We start from the raw sequence: 19,590 nt of genomic DNA on the forward strand, positions 1-19,590 counted from the left end.
ACTTCAATCCACGTCATATTTTCTCTATTTTTTGAAAAAAAACAATATTTCAGAAATTTAGAATAAAATAAATAAATCGATGACAAGATTTTCCTATTTGAAATAAATAAAATAAACAATTGAAATAATAATATAATATATTATTTATTTATTATTATTATTTTAACCATGAAACGTGTCGACGCCATCACCTCACCATAGGCCCCACGCCGAGATTACCTCTTGCCCCAGTCATTAATGCTAATTAATTACCTAATTAAGCTTAATTATTAGCCTTCTCTGTTTTTTTTAACCTTCGCGAACAATTGAAGGGCGAGCGAGAGAGGACGTGCCTAAAACGTTGCGCCAACGATTTCGAGACTTCCCTCCTCCGCCTCCCAGCGCGTGAGGGAGCGCCCGCGCCCTCACGCGCCGATCGGTGGTCGCTATCCATTCCTCGATCTCATCAGAGCTCCGGCGAACCTTCCGTCCTGCCTCTAAAGTCGGATCCAGGTGCGCGGTCGAATCCCTTTTGTTAATGTAGTCGAATTTTTCAGCTTTTGTCTTGCAATAGGAGTTGATGCAAAGTCGATGATCGTTTCCTTCCTCTAGAATCGTCGTTTTTCTTCGGCTTTGTCGTCGGATTGTGGCATTCTGAGTAAATCGAAGTCTGTGGTAGATGAAAATTTTGAATTTTTTTTTTTGTTCGCTGGTGATTGTGTTGTCGGAGATTTTCTGCCCTAAAGTTAAAACTTTGATAATGGATATAGCAGGAGAAGGGAAGAAATGGGCCGGAGAAGGTTACATGAACGTCTCCGCTGGACGAATCTCTATACTTTTTCCTGTATCCGTCCCACGGCGGTGACGAACAACGATGAATCCCCGGCCCTCCAAGGTCCCGGATTCTCGCGGGTGGCACATTGCAACCAACCCGGATTACACTCCAAGAAGCCCCTCAAGTACCCTTCCAATTCCATCAGCACCACCAAGTACAACATCATCACTTTCCTCCCAAAGGCCACCTTTGAGCAATTCCGTCGGGTGGCCAATCTCTACTTCCTTCTCACCGCACTCCTCTCCCTCACTCCCTTGACTCCCTTCTCTGCTGTCAGCATGATTGCGCCCTTGGCTTTCGTGGTTGGGCTCAGCATGGTCAAAGAGGCGCTGGAAGATTGGAACAGGTTCATGCAGGACATGAAGGTCAATAGCCGTAAGGTTAGTGTCCATCAAGGAGAAGGACGATTCGGCTACAAGAATTGGCAAGAGGTTCGTGTTGGAGATGTAGTGAAGGTTGAGAAGGACAAGTTCTTCCCAGCTGACTTGCTTCTTTTGTCCTCAAGTTATGAAGATGGAATTTGCTATGTTGAGACCATGAATTTGGATGGAGAAACAAATTTGAAGGTTAAAAGATCTTTGGAAGTGACTTTACCATTGGATGATGATGTGGCCTTTGCAGACTTTACTGGCACAATCCGTTGTGAGGACCCTAATCCTAGTCTCTACACTTTTGTCGGTAACTTTGAGTATGAAAAGAAGATTTATGCACTTGACCCTAGTCAGGTTCTTCTTAGGGATTCAAAGCTTAGAAATACTACATTGGTATATGGAGTGGTTATTTTCACTGGTCATGACAGTAAGGTTATGCAGAATGCTACCCCATCACCATCAAAGAGGAGCACAATAGAGAAACAAATGGATAAAATTATATACCTTCTCTTCACCATTCTTGTATTAATTTCATTGATAAGTGCAGTAGGTTATGCTGTTTTCGTAAAATTTGGGATGCCACACTGGTGGTACTTGAAACCATTAGACACCTCTTACATCTACGATGCATCGAAGCCCATATTATCTGGCGTCTACCATCTTGTCACTGCTCTTATTCTTTATGGATATTTGCTGCCAATTTCACTTTATGTTTCACTTGAGGTTGTCAAAGTGTTGCAAGCAACATTCATTAACCGAGATATTTACATGTGTGATGAGGAAACGGGGAAAACAGCAGAAGCACGAACATCCAATTTGAATGAAGAGCTTGGTCAAGTTGATACGATATTGTCAGATAAAACTGGCACCTTAACATGCAACCAAATGGATTTTTTGAGGTGCTCCATTGCAGGAGTTTCATATGGTCTTGGTTCCAGTGATGTCGATATTGCTGCTGCAAAGCATATGCTATCAGAAGCTTCTTGTGAAACTGGTGAGGATAAAGATATTGAGGATCTTTGGGAAGGCGGTGGAGAAGGTTTAGGCTCACCAGAAAGAGAATCGGAAGGTAGCACTATTAGCATGGTTGAGAATTCACATAACCTTACAATAAAGGGTTTTAACTTTGAAGATGAACGTCTCGTGCATGGCAATTGGTCAAAGGAACCAAATTCTGGTACAATTCTTGTATTTCTGAGGATACTTTCTTTATGCCATACGGCAATCGCTGAGCCAAACAACAAAGGGAATGGTTTTACTTATGAAGCAGAATCACCAGATGAAGGAGCTTTCCTAGTTGCAGCCAGAGAATTTGGCTTTGAATTTTCGAAGAGGACTCAATCAAGTGTCTTTGTGAGGGAAAAATACTCTCCTTCAGAGGATCCTGTAGAAAGGTCAAAGCTACATCTGAATATTTTTATCAGTCAATTACTTGTCTCCTTGGTAGGTCATGGAATCTAAATTAGTCAGTTCTACTATAGGGAATTCAAGATTCTAAATATATTGGAATTCAACAGCAAAAGAAAGCGAATGTCAGTAATCGTACGTGATGAGAATGGACATATCATTCTTCTATGTAAAGGTGCTGATAGGTACAATAGAATTACTCATATTATTATACACTTAAATAATGAATTATATTCAAAGATTCGTTCAACCAATATCATTGTGTTGTAACTATAAGATCCATTAAACAAACATCGCCCTTTAATTTTCTAAAGAATGTTTTTGGGTGAACCAAACAGCATCATTTTGGAGCGACTGTCAAAAGCAGGAAGAATATATGAGATTGAGACCATCAAACACCTAAATGAATATGGGGAAGCAGGATTGCGCACTTTAGCATTGGCTTATCGGGCACTTGAAGAATCTGAGTATGCTGCTTGGAATGTTGAGTTTCTTAAAGCAAAAACTGCGATTGGGCCTAATAGAGAATCTGAACTTGAGCGAGTCGCAGACATGATCGAGAGGGAGCTGGTTCTCATCGGTGCAACTGCTGTAGAAGACAAATTACAAAAAGGAGTATGTTTCTTTATTGTTAAATTTTACTCCTGTGAGCATGCTGACCATGTAGTTTCGTCATAGGTTCCTCAATGCATAGACAGATTAGCGCAAGCTGGTCTGAAGATTTGGGTTCTGACTGGCGATAAGATTGAGACTGCAATCAATATAGGGTATGAATCTCACTGATAAAAAAGATTATATCCAGAAATAGAGTCATTCCTTTCGAGCCTTCACGATAAACTCCAATGCCTATTGCAGATTTGCTTGTAGTTTACTTAGGCAAGGCATGAAACAGATACGTTTATCGGTGGATAGCAGTAATATATTGTCATTAGACCCTAAAAAGGTACATCATTTTGTCAGATTTTTGTTAATCTATCGTTGTTCGTTGCTCTCCACAGAACATTGATATCTACCATTTGTGTATTTTTACTTGAGAAATGACTCAGGCTGCAAAAGAGAATATCATGATGCAGTTAACCGATGCCTCTCAAATGGTCAATCTAGAGAAGGATCCTAACGCAGCATTTGCTTTGATCATAGATGGCAAGACCTTAACCTATGCCCTGGAAGATGACTTAAAAAAACAATTTTTGAGTCTAGCAGTTGAATGTGCTTCCGTCATATGTTGTCGAGTGTCACCGAAGCAGAAGGCTTTGGTAATGATAGAAATATTGAATACTCTATTGTTTTTTGCACCAACCAATTATTTCGAACAAAATCATCAATGGAGTTTTAGTAATGCACATCTACTTCGTTTAGGTGACCCGGTTGGTGAAAGAAGGTACAGGAAAAACTACTTTGGCAATAGGTGATGGTGCGAATGATGTAGGCATGATTCAAGAGGCTGATATCGGCGTCGGAATTAGTGGCGTCGAAGGAATGCAGGTTTGCAGTGGTTGTTTGTTTTATCAAATTCCAATTGTGTTTACGGGACTTTGAAATCATAAAACTAGTTTGCTAGCATGCTCATGTTTTTCATGCTGCAGGCTGTAATGGCTAGTGATTTCTCCATTTCACAATTTAGTTTCCTTGAACGGCTTCTTGTCATCCACGGCCATTGGTGCTACAAGAGGATAGCGCTGATGGTGAGTTTTTGGTTAACCATAGATTTATGCTTTTGCTGGTAATTCTCTAAAGAATGATATTCATTTATTGCTCAGATTTGCTATTTCTTCTACAAGAACATCGCCTTTGGCCTCACAATCTTCTACTTTGAGGCTTATACTGGCTTCTCTGGACAATCAGTATACGATGATTGGTACATGTTATTGTTCAATGTCATTCTAACCTCATTGCCAGTGATATCGTTAGGTGTCTTCGAACAAGATGTATCGTCTGATGTATGCTTACAGGTAAACGAAATAAACTTTTTATTATTTTATGAAAATATTTACATCTCCTTTCACTTTAGGTCAATTCATATTGTTTTGGTCTTTCTGCAGTTCCCAGCCTTGTACCAACAAGGACCAAGGAACCTTTTTTTCGATTGGTGCAGGATTTTTGGTTGGATAGGAAATGGGGTATACTCATCAGTACTGATATTTTTCCTCGGCATCCAAATATTCTCTAGCCAGGCATTCCGTGTCGAGGGACAGACGACTGACATGGCTATTGTTGGAACAAGCATGTTCACTTGCATTGTTTGCGCCGTGAACTTACAAATAGTTCAACTAATGAGCCACTTCACTTGGATGCAACACCTCTTTGTATGGGGCAGCATTGCTACATGGTACCTCTTTTTGCTTGTTTATGGAATGTGCTCCCCTTTGATCTCCGGAAACGACTACCAAATACTCTCAGAAGCACTCGGCCCCGCCCCTGTCTATTGGGCTGCCACTCTTCTCATCGCTCTTGCCTGTAATCTTCCTTACTTGGTCCACATCTCCTACCAAAGATCTGTGAACCCACTCGATCACCATATCATCCAAGAGATCAAACACTACAATATGGATGTTGAGGACCGGCGCATGTGGAAGAGGGAGAGGTCGAAGGCCAGACAGAAGACTAAGATTGGCTTTACGGCAAGAGTAGAAGCCAAGATCAGGCAACTAAGGTGGAAGTTGCAGAAGAAAGTCTCATTGAGCATCCAGACTCAACCATGAGGCCAAGACCATGGCTTGGCCTCCGTTGCTTTGTAATGTTTTGACTCGCTTTGTAATGTTTTGGCTCTTGATCCATTTGCTTGTGTTCATCGAAGGGATGACATCGGCTACATTGTGTATGATATTTATACCTGCATCGACGCAAAGTTTCAAGGAAATAGTTTGAGAACAATGAGGTGCACATGGATGTGAATTAGCTTAGGGTATGCATTTTCATATCTTGTTTCAGTTTTGTTCTATGGATGTTGTTGGTTCATGGCTGCCTTTTTCCTTGTAAATACATGTTCATTGTAAAAGCACTTCTTGAGCAAGTCTAGTACTGCAGTCTTTCAATACTTTCAAGACTGTAAACTAGTCGGGCGGATTTTATCCATGTTTAAGCATATTTACAGAGCAAAACGCATTGCGTTCAATGTGTTCAAGTTTAACAGAGTCAATACACACCCTAAAGCAATTTCCCATTCAATTTCAAGTCATGTAAAGCACTAGTGCATTTGAATTACTTGTGATTGTGAGCACAAACAGAACAAGATATATATAATTTTAAAAGGACCTGACCCTTACTGTTTTTTTGCCTATACGATTTGCCCCTTGAAACAAGAACACCCTGCTACAAAGAGGTCAGGGATCGAATGGAAATCCATGCATACAGATAAAGTTTAGTGAGGTGAAGTGAGCTCAGACATTGTATTGCTACAAGCAATTTCCCCAAAAATTTTATTTCCTAAAGACGTAACCATTAAGCAGCAGCAACCTTCCTTCCATCCTCTATGAAGAAAATTGCAGTTTCTGGCACCTGGTGGATAGCAAAATATAGATAAATTATTACACTTTAAATGAAGTAAATATGATGAAGGTATTAAATTTGGCGGCGAAGGACCAGCATAGGGAGATGCAGTGGCATGGAATGAGTAGTTAAACTAATTGAATGCCATACAGTTAATAGTGTCTCAAACTTGGCTAAACCCAGCTGATTCAATCTAGAACAGATCTCAATCTACTGAGGTGAAGAGTGATCAAGTTGGTCAAATATCAGGTAAAAGAAAGATAGGACAACTGACCTAGCTTTCCAATTTTTGAAGTGTGTGAAAACTTAAATGTTTTTGAACTTTTGACAAAATGAAATGCAATAGACTGGCCTTGTCGCCTATTTAATCTCAAACTATGAGTGAATAGAGTGTATCATAGAGAATGTTCTTGTCTATTTTAAGGGAAAGGATAAATGCATGGTACTAAAATTTCCTTCAAATATGTTTTTTTTTTCTACAATGAAATGACCATGATGAAGCTACCAGATATAATACTAATAGACATGAAAAAAACAGTGATAGATTACATCTGGCCAAGTCTCAGTAATGAATTCCACAATATCGTAGGCAATGTCTCCTTGCACATCAATCTGTTCTTTCTCGGTTGGTCCCTTAAATTAATAAACTAGAAGTTAGTATCTAGACAACACAAAAGCATTTCCTCCATCAACTAAACTATGCTAGGCTGCTGGCTTACCTTGACAACAGAAGCTCCTGTAGCAAACTTTTTACCAAGCTTCTTTGATGCATCACTCAGTTTTACACCTAAAAAAATCTCATAAATTATAAATACTGGAGACAGTTATATTTGTAACATGTTCAGATTTCTCATTTCTCAAATTTAGTAGCAAATAAAATTGTTTGGCTGTCACTCACCAAAAAGTTCAAGGCCTTTCACAACAGTAACACATTTGCGCTTATTGCGAACAATCTTTTCAATGATAACTTCTTGTTTCTCCTGGATCAAAATAAGCTAATCCTAATTAGCATATTATAGCAAAAACCATTAAGAATACAACATTAACTAAAACATGTGAAAATTTAGATTTAGGCAACCTAATTACATTGATTATCCTTCTAATCTAAGGTTTCACATTGCTCAAGCTTCAAAATCTATTATACCACAATTTAGATCATTTACAAAATCATGATTTCAGCGAACCTATCAATTTTAATCATTAGAACATAGGTACAACCACTGAAAATGTTGCACAAATTGAAGCCTGTCCTAACTCTACTTGATAAACCATTTTGGATAAAACTATGGAGGATTGAATGAAGTCGATACCATGAAAAGAAACCAATAACTAAATGGATAATAGGATGAACTCAGTGTGTTACCAATATATGAAGAAATGTAAATTGACAAGTTAGTTCATTTTAGCTAGATGGGCCAAGATGAATAACAACGAATGGGACCTTTAGATAATTTATATCGAACTATACTTGACAATATATAAGGTTAAACAAATAACAAAAATCATCCAATACTGAGATTATGAGATAAGCTGGCAGTGATAAACTGGTCAGAAGGCTTACCAACAAGCTCAAATGCATGAATATATATTTTTCATTATACAGATTAGCTAATCATCAGACAAGAATTGTGGATCCATTTTGCAGGCAATCTCAAATTCTTTGACTTTGATCATAGAAGAATAATTCACAAAGTCACAATAAATAATTCAGTCTCAAAATCTCTTTGTATGGTCAATTGAAGATTTTGAAACACAAATCTGTTTGGAAGTATACACACGCTATTTCTAACAGTAATAAACTTTGTGCATAATAATATCCATCAGTCAAAGATGAAAATTATTTATTTGAAAAAACTCAAAAAGACTCGCATCTCCTAAGCTGAGATAAAACAAACCAAAGTTTACATAACTCACCTTCTTCTTTATCTTACCACCAGGAAGGCGCTTTACTTCCTCTTGCTTAGATGCTGAAGCACTACCTGTTCAAGGAATTCGGAATTTTAAACAAAGAAACAGAGAAACAAGGTCATCTAAAGTGACACTGATAACTAAACCCTAGATATACAACGGTTGGAATCAGAAGAATTGATAGTGCTAAAAGAAATACACAAAAAACAATTCAAAATAGTATCCAATTTACAATGGCTGATAGTAAGCATCGGCCAAAGGAATTCTTTCCGACCTAGGACACAAAATTAAACTACTCCAATATCAGACTATCGATTTCGTTTCTAAAGTCAATTTATAAATCAACATTTCAAAGAGAGCCCTCATCATTGATTAAATTTCAATGAAAAGGTAGATCAGAGAATACCGGGAGCTCACTTCCGACGAAGATTCGTCGGATAAAGAAATGAATAACAACAAAAAAAAGTAGGCATCTTGAATAACCTGAAGAAGCCCCGCCCGCATCTCCCCCTGCGTCAGCGGAACCCGAGATCGCCACCGACTTCATCTGCTGGGCGGCCTTGTCCGCGTCCGTCTCTTCCAAAATTAACCCAGATTTATCATTCGGTGAAGGATTGGAAAGGGATAGAGACGAGAAGGAGGTGGTGAAGACAAATAGGAAGATACCTTTGAGGAGATCGGGGTACAGATCGGGAGCGTGGGTTCGGAGCCAGGGCTTGCACTTCTCGAAGTCAGGGCCGAACTCGCAGTACTCCGCGGGGAGGCTGCAGACGCCGCAGTAGAGGACACGCACCGCCTGCGGCTTTTCCGCCATGGTCGTCGACGTCGAGGGGGACTTCTGCTCCCTTCTTCCTCTCTTCTCTTCACTCTCTCTGTCTCTCTCGCTTTCTCTTCCCCTCTCCGGCTCTCCCTCTCCCTCTCCCTCTCCCTCTCGTAGCGTAATCGAGAAGCGGAGCAGAAAATACAGAAGCAAGTTGGGCCTACAATGGGCCGGCCCATGCAATTGCCTTATTCTATTTTTCTTTTTGTATACTTTTAAACAAACATAATGAATTTTATATTAATTTTAAATTGATAAATGTAGAACTTTACCCTTACTACTTTAAAAATTGGGAAAATGCCCTCATAATTATTGGCGAGTTTACTTTTTGGACGAAAAATTGTAAAGTATTTTTTAAAAGAGAAAATGATACAATTCTACACAGATTAAAAGTCTTAAGGATGTGCTCTTTATTATAATAAATAGTCATATAATAAAGGATTATGATTTATACCTTTCAAAATATCTGTATATATAATTTTATATGAACTTCAAACTAATTAAATATCTAAAAAGTCGTAGTTATTTGTTTTTTATGAATATCAAATGGACAGAAAACATGTTTAAAATGATTTTTTTTTGTAATTTCAACCAATTTTTAGAATTTTCTTTTATTTCAACGTTTTTGAAATTACTAAAAAATGAGGGGGGTTTAAAGAGGAAAGTTTTATAATTGACATATATCTCATTTCACAATTGTACCTTCTTCCTTATCGCCAAGCCTTCGCAGAACCCTCGAAGAATCTCCGGTCTTCCCCTGCTCCGAGATGGCTGCAATCGCCATGGCGTACTCGCCGGTGGCGGTGAGGGCCTCGTGGGACACCAACCCGAGCCCCAAACCTCCGGCCTTCAAGCCGATCAAGCCCGCTCGAGTCCCGCCGCCCGCTCCTCCTCCTCCTCCTCCTCCGGCGACCACCGCCCAACCCACATCCAGCGTTCCGTCGAGGGTCGCCTTCCTCGAGAAGGACTTTTCTATGCTCCTCAACGCTGCCCGCCGCTCCACCGCCAAGAAAGGTGCCATTTTGATCTCTAAAAATGTATAAATTAGTAGGCGAGCTATTCTGGAGCGCGATCGCTAGCAAATAAGAGGATGCGGGAACTTAAACAAAATTTCAAGCTTTCAATTTGTTGAGAAAAAGCCCTATCATTCTTTATTATCTTCGAGTGACTTCGTTCCTGATTCACTATTTGTGCGGTGGTAGGGAAATCGGACGAGCAGTACCTGGGATTGGAGACATGGTTGCCGGTTGCACCTAAAGTGAACAAGCCGCGTTCAATTTACAATGCGGCATCTCTGGCATACTTGGGAGACTGCATATATGAGGTTGAACTTCAAAAAAAAACATCTTTCATACGGAATCAAAACTTTCTCATTGTCGTTTCTTGATCAACACAACTTTCACTAATTTATAATGTTGTTTCTAATATTGTTGTTCTCTACTACTGTCTACAACAGTTAAAGTATCTTTAAGCTCTTCTAACCAACAAGCTACATTTTTTTCAACTAGAAGATTTCTTATTTACCACTCTATAGTCTATTTTATCAAGAGTCTTTATATGAGTTGAGGTTCTGGTGTGATGATAACTATCGTCATATGTGAGTTTGAAACTTATCTACTACGCAAAAAAATAAACATTTGCATCTCCCATGGTTCTAATGGTTCTTTTTTGACTCCCTTTCGTTGGATATACAGTTATATGCTCGAAGGCACTTTTTATATCCACCTTTGAGTATCAACGAATACAATGATCGGGTTACTAAAGTTGTGCGCTGTGAAGCACAGGTGTGCAAGCTTCTGTTCTTAATGTGCTTATGTTAACTATGTTTGCAGCATCCATTCATCAAATTTTCCTCACATTGCTATTTTACTATCAATATCAGATTGTATATTCATACGCTAACCTGTGACTTTTTAGCCTTTTTGCTGTCTTTATAAACCGAATAATATCACTTGTTATAACAACTATTATCATAGGTTATTGCTGATAAATAATGTCATAGCACTGTAAGGTCTTTGAAATTATTATGTAGGTGTTGGGTTCTAAATCCACCTTCACTCGAGATGTGAGTGCTTGAGAGCTCTTGTAGCTATCTTTTTCAATAAAAATAAAATAAATGACCAAGTGTTATTCTAACAATTAGAAAGACTGATGTTCCAAATCGAGGCACATCTTCATTATAATTTGAAATTGCATTCATTTTGACTGATTAATTCTGATGTAATTAAGCTGCACTCAATAATAATCAGTCTATTACTGCTTTCATGTGAGTTTTGCATACTTGTTTCCAGGACTTATTGCTCAAGAAGCTTCTTGATGAAGACTACTTGACTGAGGAAGAAAGGTTAGAATGAGATTCTTGATTCTTTATCCTTTCGTAAGTACGATATTTACAATGTTAGCCCCTAATGTTTGGGATCGCGTACATTGAGCATATTCTCGATTGAATTCTGAGCACAATTATATCAGTGTTAATATTCTCTCAGTTAATTATCAATTATGTTAGTCGTCTTAGATTAGATTTTCTTAACCTATATTCTCTCATCTTATCTGTCTACTAGAATAATAGATATAGGCCTGATTGCTTCCAGGATAATTGTGCACTTGATTTTATCTTTTCTTTCAACCTTGCGCATTGTATTTACTTCTTTTATGCACTATTTCCCAATTACCAAGCAATTCATCTATAAATTAACTTCTAAATTAACTCAAGGAATACATGACAATCAAATAAAACTCAAGAAGCTTCTTTGTTTCAACCATCCATTTTCTAACTCTATTAATTGTACCCTCATGAATATCTGTTTGAGATTTCTACTCTATCAATTTTAATACAATTTTATGATCTCAATGATGTTGAATGCTTGTTGATATGTCAATCTTTCTTGATCAGTGGAAGATTTTGTTTACGAAAGAGCTGAATTTGCAATTTCTTGTCCTTAAAGATTCCCCGCTCGATAGGAATTTGAATGTAGTTTAGCTTGCTTAAGCTTACCTGATTTTCCGATAAATTATTATTCCCCTCTGGCTCCTTGTTACTTTCACATATTATTTTGTCAATCACCAAAAAGAATTTTGTTGTGCAGGGAAATACTTCGTTGGGGGAAAAATATTGTTTCCAGCAAAACACGAACCAGAAAGCGAGTCGGTATAGCTGCCTACAACAGAGCTTCTTCATTCGAAACACTGGTATTTTAATCTATCCCACTGAATGTTTTTGCACGTTATCGCTAATCTATTCCAGCAAATTGGTTTTCGGTTGATGGTTGACGGAGATGATTTAACAGGTTGGATATCTTTACCTAACAAACATGAAGAGATTGGAAGAAATCATGTACAAGTTAGGATTCCTGACTGGAGCTTCAACAGAACTTATTACAGAGGAACTTCGCACAAATAATCTTCGGTGAGATTCTCTCTCTGTAGCAAGGGTAGAATGCTCATCCCATTGCCTCTTGACTTGACGGATGATTGGGAGGTGTTTGTTCAATCGGCAGGAAAAAACCAACAACTTCTGCATCTGTAGACGGCGAATTATCTACAAAACCTTTTGCAGTGCAATATTGAGATGTTAAAATCAGCAAAAACCAGCTTCATATCGCATGATCGTTTATTGAATAACGATGATGATGGTCCAGTTGAAGCCTTCTCCAAAGGAACAAGCCTTAAGTTAGTCAGACTTGTGAAAAACGATAGTTTGGTTGAGATCAGCCAGAAGTCTTAAGCATGTTTAGCTTGATACGAATGATTAATGAATGTAAAGTTCTGAATTAGCTGAAGAACTTGGCATGAATTCAAATTCTCAAACATCAGTCATATTCATTGGCCAAAAGAGGGCAAAACAAATTCGCTATTTTCGAATTCTAAGAAACTAAAAAAAAGATGAATTCAGTAGCTACTTTCAACTATGGCTTGTATTTACTTCCAGTTAGCATCTCAGTTTGTTGGAGCAATTGGCTAACTTCTTTCTTCTCGAAATTTGATCATAGTCGGTTTGATGATTCTAGTGTTCTTTCTACTCGACTACGAATCCCTGCGAGATGGAACAAGATGTGGATCGATATGAAATGGAAGGGAAAAAAAACAAACTAATCAATAAGGAAAAGCTTTAATTTAATTGATATGGATAAAAACAGTCATGCTATGTTGTGGTAAGTTCACAGTAGCTTACAGAAGACTGTCAATCTCTAAATTATCAACTAAATTTTGAATTTTGAAAGCCATCGTCATAGATATTATATATCACTAATCTAAGAATTAAGTAAAATACACTGTCAAAGTTAGAATATGATGCACTTCAGAACCATGATAAAATTGCGTGATTAAGTTCTGTGAAAAAAAACAGTTAGCATGAACATACCTGGCAATCTTTATATTTCTTAGCCAAAGCATCAGTGTGAGTATGATAGGAACTACTGCCAAGCATAGATGCTCCAATGCGTGCCCGCTTATTATGTAATGACTTGAACTGTAAACCTTCTTATCGGCTACCGATAGAAATCTGGCTAGGAGGTAAAATCCTGGTTGGATTAAATGGCAGCTTAAGTCCTAAAGGATCCTGATATGTTATTACTGCAACTATAGCAAGGTGATTATCACGCATGAAAAAAATCATCATTTAGTAAGGAAGAACATAAAAGAATATAAAGCTAAGAAAGATAGTGAATCTTCAAAACATAATTTAACCAGCCATGATTTCTATGTTCATGTAAATGCAATTTGCATATCTTAGTATTATAGCAAATCTATCAAAAAATGAACCCATGAGTAGATTTGATTCCATCATTATATGAATAAAGAACGACATTCAAGGTGGCAGAAAAAGACGAATACGCTCGCCCCAGCGCCCCCGCCAACCCGTCCCAGGACCAACACGGATAGGGCTGTAAATGAACCAAGCGTTCGTGAACAAGCTTGGTGTTCGGCTTGGTAAGAGCTTGTTTATGTTCGTTCAATATACATAAGATTAATTAAACAAACAAACTTGAACAGCTCGTTAAGCTAAACAAACAAGCTTGAACACATATATGTTCAACTCGTTAACGCTCGTGAACAATATTCGTGAACAATGTTCGTGAACAATGTTCACGAACCATATTTATTAATAAAACTCTTTTCAATATCCTAAATAAATAATTAAATTAAATTAAATTAATAAATAAATTTAAATTATCAATCTTAATAACCAATCAAACAATTAAAAATTTCAAACAATCAAACAAGCTTGAATTGAGAGCTTGATAACATCTAAACGAACCAAACTCAAGCCAAGCTCAAGTCAAGCTCGAACCAAGCTCAAGCCAAGCTCGAACCAAGCTCAAGCCAAGCTTGAATTAAGAGCTTGATAACATCTAAACGAACCAAGCTCAAGTCAAGCTTCAAACAAGCTCAAGCTCATAAAAAATAAACCAAACCAAGCTTGAACACTCATTTCAAAAGCTTGGTTCATTTTAAGCTCGGCTCGACTCGGTTCGGTTATCTTATCAAACAAGCTTGAATACCCCAAAGCTCGGCTCGGCTCGGCTCGGCTTGTTTACAGCCCTAAACACGGAGGAGGTAAATCACGGGTGGCTATTAGCCTTTGGAATAATAACTAGCATATAAGGGAGGCATTTACCTCGGCTTTACCGAGTTTCGAACCCCAGACCTCGTGGTGGCAACACCTCATGCGTTAGCCACTAGACCCATCCGAGAGGACATAAAGAACGACATTCAAGCGGGGACACAAAATTGTATTGCAAAGTTTACACTGACAATCTTGATCATCTTTGACTCTTCAGTTTCATATTTTCACAAGATTTGAACCCAAATTCCATATTAATTCCAAAAAGAAATCAAAACCAAAGTAAAAAAAAACATGACTGAAACACTCAATATTTAAGCTCAGAGCATTTCAAAGCCGAAATAGAGAGTATTTGATTGATGGGATGAGTTCTTTTATCTGAAAAATCACATTGATATAATCACGATCGAGATACATTTTGTTTAAAAGCTCAATGTTACCATTATTGGTTTTGTTAACTTCAAGCCAGCAAGGAACTGAAGATCAAGCAATAAAAGTAATAAATGGCAACATAAAATAATTTTTGCAACAAGATTTAATATATCAGACGTATATATGCCATTACAGATTGAATAGAGTCGACCCAGCTCTGTCTTGGGCATCACAGACAGTAAGATAGTTGCAATTGGTAACAATTTAATCGTTCAAGTGAGGACTAAGTAGCTTGCCCCAAATATTAAAAGGATGGCTGTGATGATGATGTCTTGTGAAGTGCTAGATTACTCATACGAGGTATAAGTAAAGTTTTCTATGACATAATTTGCAGTGGGACTCCACAATCATATAACTGTTCTACTGCTCAAAATTTGAAAACAAAATGTACTGATGAATATTGGGTCGCTAGGAGTAAGAATACATTAAAGATAGTTTTCAACAAAAAGGCATGAATTTGTAATTCATCATCCCTGATTATATGCATATGTTAGTTATTGGTAAATAAAACAAAAGAAAGGCTTAAATTTTACCAGTTGCACATATCCAAAATCTTGAATGGGTGTACTTAGGCGGAAACAAGAAGAGCAAAGTAGGGATTGCAATGCATGGAACAATGTGGAACATCATGCATAGTCGCAAATCATCGAATGTCCTGAAACCAGCTAAGATAGCACATTCAACAAAATCTAATGTTACATAAATCTTTAAGCATTTAAGGTGCACAAAAAAATCTTGAATGCAGAGTAAAGATCAAGCAATCACCTCTCACATCCAATGCTGACAAGAACAAATGTCATGAGGGAGAACAAACAAGCCATTCCAATCTTCTCATCTATTCTCTCTATTACTAATATCGATAGCAGTGAAGCAGCTGAAGTCATTGTCTGCATAAGAATCATATATAAAAGAGATGTTAGATGAAGCAACTAAAAAAAGGGAGGGACAAAACACCAAAATAACGTGTCAAATGAAGCAATGTCTAATGTTCATCAGATCCTTTAAAGTTTACAATTAATGACATTTAGGGAAATTTAACACTCATGTTGCTACCGGGTACCAAGTGAAAAATTCCAAAATAAAACATGGAACTTTGTTGTTAATTTTTAGCCAGCAAAAACTTACCAAAGGCTGACAAACCAGTGAACTATCATTGTTACAGAATTATCGAGCAAGTGCTTTATCAAACCAACTACACCATCTAACACGACTAGAGGAATTGCACAGGTATTCAACAGTAAATTCAATTTTTTTTTTTGGCTAACTACATTCAAATCAAGCACAATGCCCAAGTTAATATTAAGGGGAAGTGCAAGAAGAAATGTGCAGTTAGTCACCTATTATGTAAATGAAGAAAATGAAGGATATCTTCCACAACAATTTCTTTCCTCTTCCATCTCATGGAAAGTTCTTCATATCAATATATTACAGTTTGTTAGTTAACCGAAGGTATCAATATTGGATATTGCACAACTAATGGGATTTATGTTAAAACAGAATGCAAGACCAACTTCCTCCATCTGTATGACATTGAATTAACAGAATGGTGGAAACAGAAAACCAACCAATGGAACTGATAAGGAAACTATTAATTGAAATCAAATTTATTAACCACAACAACTTGAGTTTAACTGAAAAGAAAAAATTTCTTCTAAATTCTAAACTAATGGCTGTCTGAAAGTTGGCATATTTTTTTTTCTCTAGTTTAACAGCCCCATGAGGAGATTGCCATTTAGTTTAACATTATGGCTTCTTGTTGGACCGTCTCCAAATCTCTACCTAGGATTTCTTGAAAATTAAGATCAGCTATGAAAATTCAACAAACGTTTTGTGTCATATATACCTCCCCACCCGTATATCGCCACTGCTTAATTGTTATATAAGAGCGAGGGTTAAGAACGCAGATTGAAACATACACTGTGTTAGCATAAAGTCATCTACTCTTCACCCCCGTTCATGAGAGATGACTTTCAAAATTAGGTTTCCTCCTCTGAACATTTACCTACACAACAAAAGAGTGAAGAAAGAAACAGAAAAAGGAGAAGAAGTACCGGAAATTTGTCCCAGACCACGCTATCGTCGTCAGGTTTCAGATGATAATAAGCCGACCCAAACGCCGCTGCGGCCGTTCCGGCATAGAACAACACCCATCCCCAAATTTCTCCCCGCAAGCTTCGAATAAAAAAACTTGTATCAAAATTGAAAAATAAGCGTGGAAAGCACATAAAACCAATAAAAATCGAACCTTATGCCGAAGCAACACCCGGAGAGGCAGAGAACAAGCGCCGGGACTCCGACGAGCAAAAGGGGAAAACTCGTAAGAACATTCAACGTATTCGGAACACCTGTCCTCCAATAAGCAATGGAGCATGAAGAGAAGGACGAGGAGAAGAAGAAGCAATAAGAGAGATTGGATGTTAGAAAGAAGACGATACAGACCCAGGAAGTTCCGCATGTCCGCGAAGAGGTGGAGGGAAGGGGTGCGGGGGATCCTGGGCGTGGCCAGCATCAGCAACAGCCATAGCAGGATGGCCGCCGCCCAAACCCTCCCCCGGTTCTCCCGCCGTTGTAGCTGCTGTAACTTATCCCACGGCCACCGCATTTTGCTCCTCCGCTTCCTCTCTCTCTCTGTACATATATCGAATGCACCCTGAGAGCCCTCGCGGTCTGGATCAACCGGTTAAGGCGTGACATCCTTGCACAATGAGTTATAGGGTCAAAAGTTCACAGACACATACTGGATGAATAATCTGGACCGGCTGTATTAAATTCCGGAGACACCACCTTTATCCGGGTCAGCATTCACCGCTGATTTATCTCCTCCTAGGATCTCTGCAGGGCCAGACCTAGGGAGCCGCTGGGCGACAGGATCCACTTTTTGCACAATGAATGCACCCTGAGATCATACGATCGATCCAAATATATAATATATTTTATTTTCAAAATATTTACCAATGTTTATTTTTTATATAAAAAACTAATTATTTATATATTTTAAATTTTAAATTATATAAATGTAGAGGATGTCGGATCCCACAAATGGATATAAATTTTATCTCCTCCGATCTGGAGAAGAAGAACGTTGAGGCTTGGGGCCTGGAGCTGAAGATAAAGGAATTGACAGAGCAGCTCGACAGGGAGACGGCGGGCCGCTCGACAGACACGGCTAAGATTCAGAACGTGAATGAGGCCCTTACTGGCTCCCAGGCGGCGTTCAAAGAATATCAAGATGCCGAGCCGAGTCGAGTTGCTGCCTTAAGACAGAGCTACATCCGCTCGCCCGAATTCTCGGAGAAAATATGCGAGCGGATGTACACAGCCTTCGACTTGGCTATGACCGCCACCACCACTTATCTGAAGTCTAAGGGTCTTCTCCCGGAGTCTACTGCTATTCCGACCGGCGATCAGGTGGCGCTTCTGAATAACATTCCCAGGGACCTTTATGATTATATTGAGTAGCTTTCTGTAATTCGGCCACTCGCCAGGATATCATCCTTTTTTGTAATTGGGTCGCTCGGCCTAAAACTTTAACTTTAATGCAATGTTTTCCTCATATTTGCTGTCTTTTTTACATAACCAAAATATGTGTTCGTCCGCTCTCCCATTATCACCGCTCTGGTATTCGAAAGGGATTTTTACAAAGTGCCTGGCATTGCCCTGCCGTTCGGCTAAACATGTAATACTTCGCCTACTTAATTTTCCGCCCTGATAGCAGAGATCCTTCGCTATGTATCGAGCAAGTACTTTTTGGCTCTGGGCCGAGCGGAACGTAGAGACGATTTAATGATATTGAGGGTGAGTTTCTGGGGCAATTGTATTCTCTTTATAGGCATTCCCCGCTCGGAGGGTTTATAGATGCCGGCTCGTCTCTCGATATTTAACGTCGGAGCTCGACGGTCTTCCGCTCGGACGTTTATAGACGCCGGCTCGTCTCTCGATATTTAACGTCGGAGCTCGACGGTCTTCCGCTCGGACGTTTATAGACGCCGGCTCGTCTCTCGATATTTAACGTCGGAGCTCGACGGTCTTCCGCTCGGACGTTTATAGACGCCGCTCGTCTCTCGATTTTAACGGTCGAGCTCGACGGTCTTCCGCCGGACGCTTATAGACGCCGGCTCGCCTCGTTTTTAACGCCGGAGCTCGACGATCTTCCGCTCGACGTTTATAGACGGCGTCTCTCGATATTTAACGTCGGAGCTCGACGATCTTCCGCCGGACGCTTATAGACGCCGGCTCATCTCGATATTTAACGTCGGAGCTCGACGATCTTCCGCCCGGATGTTTATAGACGCCGCTCGCTCTCGATTTTTACCGAGCTCGACGATCTTCCGCCCGGCGTTTATAGACGCCGGCTCGTCTCGATATTTAACGTCGAGCTCGGCGGTCTTCCTCTGACGCTTATAGACGCCGGCTCGCTCTCGATTTTTAACGCCGGAGCTCGACGATCTTCCGCTCGGACGCTTATAGACGCCGGCTCCTCTCGATTTTTAACGCCGGAGCTCGACGGTCTTCCGCCGGACGTTTATAGACGCCGGCTCGTCTCGATTTTTAACGTCCGAGCTCGACGATCTTCCGCCGGACGCTTATAGACGCCGGCTCGCTCTCCATTTTTAACGTCGGAGCTCGACGATCTTCCGCCGGACGTTTATAGACGCGCTCGCCTCGATTTTAACGTCGGAGTCGACGATCTTCCGCCGGACGCTTATAGACGCCTGCTCTCTCGATATTTAACGTCGGAGCTCGACGGTCTTCCGCTCGGACGTTTATAGACGTCGGCTCGTCTCTC

General features: G+C 39.4%; 4 protein-coding genes across 5 annotated transcripts; 2 read left to right on the forward strand and 2 right to left on the reverse strand.

Moving 5' to 3' along the window:
- The first annotated feature begins 303 nt into the window (after nucleotides 1-303).
- LOC122032310 (probable phospholipid-transporting ATPase 4) lies at nucleotides 304-5,466 on the forward strand. Of its 2 annotated transcripts, none has more exons than XM_042591599.1 (11): nucleotides 304-492; nucleotides 750-2,579; nucleotides 2,667-2,777; nucleotides 2,931-3,207; nucleotides 3,271-3,359; nucleotides 3,448-3,535; nucleotides 3,639-3,848; nucleotides 3,952-4,077; nucleotides 4,179-4,277; nucleotides 4,353-4,544; nucleotides 4,635-5,466. In XM_042591599.1, exons 2-11 carry the CDS (start codon nucleotides 766-768, stop codon nucleotides 5,292-5,294), a joined length of 3,666 nt encoding a protein of 1,221 aa, XP_042447533.1. In that variant the 5' UTR covers nucleotides 304-492; nucleotides 750-765; the 3' UTR covers nucleotides 5,295-5,466. The 2 variants fall into 2 exon arrangements, with proteins under 2 accessions (XP_042447533.1, XP_042447528.1); XM_042591594.1 differs by having other exon boundaries at nucleotides 753-2,579.
- A 274-nt stretch (nucleotides 5,467-5,740) lies between these two features.
- Nucleotides 5,741-8,947, reverse strand: LOC122032325 (translation machinery-associated protein 22-like). The gene is made up of 7 exons (XM_042591607.1): nucleotides 8,656-8,947; nucleotides 8,473-8,565; nucleotides 7,996-8,060; nucleotides 6,980-7,061; nucleotides 6,801-6,868; nucleotides 6,631-6,714; nucleotides 5,741-6,090 (listed from the first exon to the last, which is right to left on the reverse strand). Exons 1-7 carry the CDS (start codon nucleotides 8,801-8,803, stop codon nucleotides 6,034-6,036), a joined length of 597 nt encoding a protein of 198 aa, XP_042447541.1. The 5' UTR covers nucleotides 8,804-8,947; the 3' UTR covers nucleotides 5,741-6,033.
- Nucleotides 8,948-9,497: 550 nt separating this feature from the next.
- Nucleotides 9,498-12,641, forward strand: LOC122032334. Its single transcript, XM_042591616.1, has 7 exons — nucleotides 9,498-9,823; nucleotides 10,012-10,133; nucleotides 10,504-10,593; nucleotides 11,101-11,153; nucleotides 11,896-11,998; nucleotides 12,097-12,215; nucleotides 12,307-12,641. Exons 1-7 carry the CDS (start codon nucleotides 9,577-9,579, stop codon nucleotides 12,374-12,376), a joined length of 804 nt encoding a protein of 267 aa, XP_042447550.1. The 5' UTR covers nucleotides 9,498-9,576; the 3' UTR covers nucleotides 12,377-12,641.
- Nucleotides 12,558-17,450, reverse strand: LOC122032344. Its single transcript, XM_042591628.1, has 7 exons — nucleotides 17,244-17,450; nucleotides 17,050-17,149; nucleotides 16,856-16,976; nucleotides 15,570-15,691; nucleotides 15,338-15,459; nucleotides 13,170-13,329; nucleotides 12,558-12,842 (listed from the first exon to the last, which is right to left on the reverse strand). Exons 1-7 carry the CDS (start codon nucleotides 17,404-17,406, stop codon nucleotides 12,833-12,835), a joined length of 798 nt encoding a protein of 265 aa, XP_042447562.1. The 5' UTR covers nucleotides 17,407-17,450; the 3' UTR covers nucleotides 12,558-12,832.
- Nucleotides 17,451-19,590: the final 2,140 nt, after the last annotated feature.

This window comes from Zingiber officinale, chromosome 1A (genome assembly GCF_018446385.1).
Source record: "Zingiber officinale cultivar Zhangliang chromosome 1A, Zo_v1.1, whole genome shotgun sequence".
In the NCBI taxonomy this organism is placed as follows: Eukaryota; Viridiplantae; Streptophyta; class Magnoliopsida; order Zingiberales; family Zingiberaceae; genus Zingiber; species Zingiber officinale.

Bases quoted from the DNA above. Each gene is read 5' to 3' on its own strand.
- LOC122032310 (XM_042591599.1), top strand. From the start codon at position 766: ATGGGCCGGAGAAGGTTACATGAACGTCTCCGCTGGACGAATCTCTAT. The intron at 3,360-3,447 runs GTATGAATCTCA...TGCCTATTGCAG, and splicing joins GAGACTGCAATCAATATAGG to ATTTGCTTGTAGTTTACTTA. The intron at 4,278-4,352 runs GTGAGTTTTTGG...TTTATTGCTCAG, and splicing joins ACAAGAGGATAGCGCTGATG to ATTTGCTATTTCTTCTACAA.
- LOC122032325 (XM_042591607.1), bottom strand. From the start codon at position 8,803: ATGGCGGAAAAGCCGCAGGCGGTGCGTGTCCTCTACTGCGGCGTCTGC. The intron at 7,062-7,995 runs GTGAGTTATGTA...ATTTTGATCCAG, and splicing joins GTGGTAAGATAAAGAAGAAG to GAGAAACAAGAAGTTATCAT. The intron at 6,869-6,979 runs GTGAGTGACAGC...AGATTTTTTTAG, and splicing joins GAAAGGCCTTGAACTTTTTG to GTGTAAAACTGAGTGATGCA.
- LOC122032334 (XM_042591616.1), top strand. From the start codon at position 9,577: ATGGCTGCAATCGCCATGGCGTACTCGCCGGTGGCGGTGAGGGCCTCG. The intron at 9,824-10,011 runs GTGCCATTTTGA...GTGCGGTGGTAG, and splicing joins CCGCTCCACCGCCAAGAAAG to GGAAATCGGACGAGCAGTAC. The intron at 11,999-12,096 runs GTATTTTAATCT...ATGATTTAACAG, and splicing joins CTTCTTCATTCGAAACACTG to GTTGGATATCTTTACCTAAC.
- LOC122032344 (XM_042591628.1), bottom strand. From the start codon at position 17,406: ATGCGGTGGCCGTGGGATAAGTTACAGCAGCTACAACGGCGGGAGAAC. The intron at 16,977-17,049 runs GTTCGATTTTTA...TTTTATTCGAAG, and splicing joins GGGTGTTGCTTCGGCATAAG to CTTGCGGGGAGAAATTTGGG. The intron at 13,330-15,337 runs GTAAAATTTAAG...TAATCCAACCAG, and splicing joins ATTTTGGATATGTGCAACTG to GATTTTACCTCCTAGCCAGA.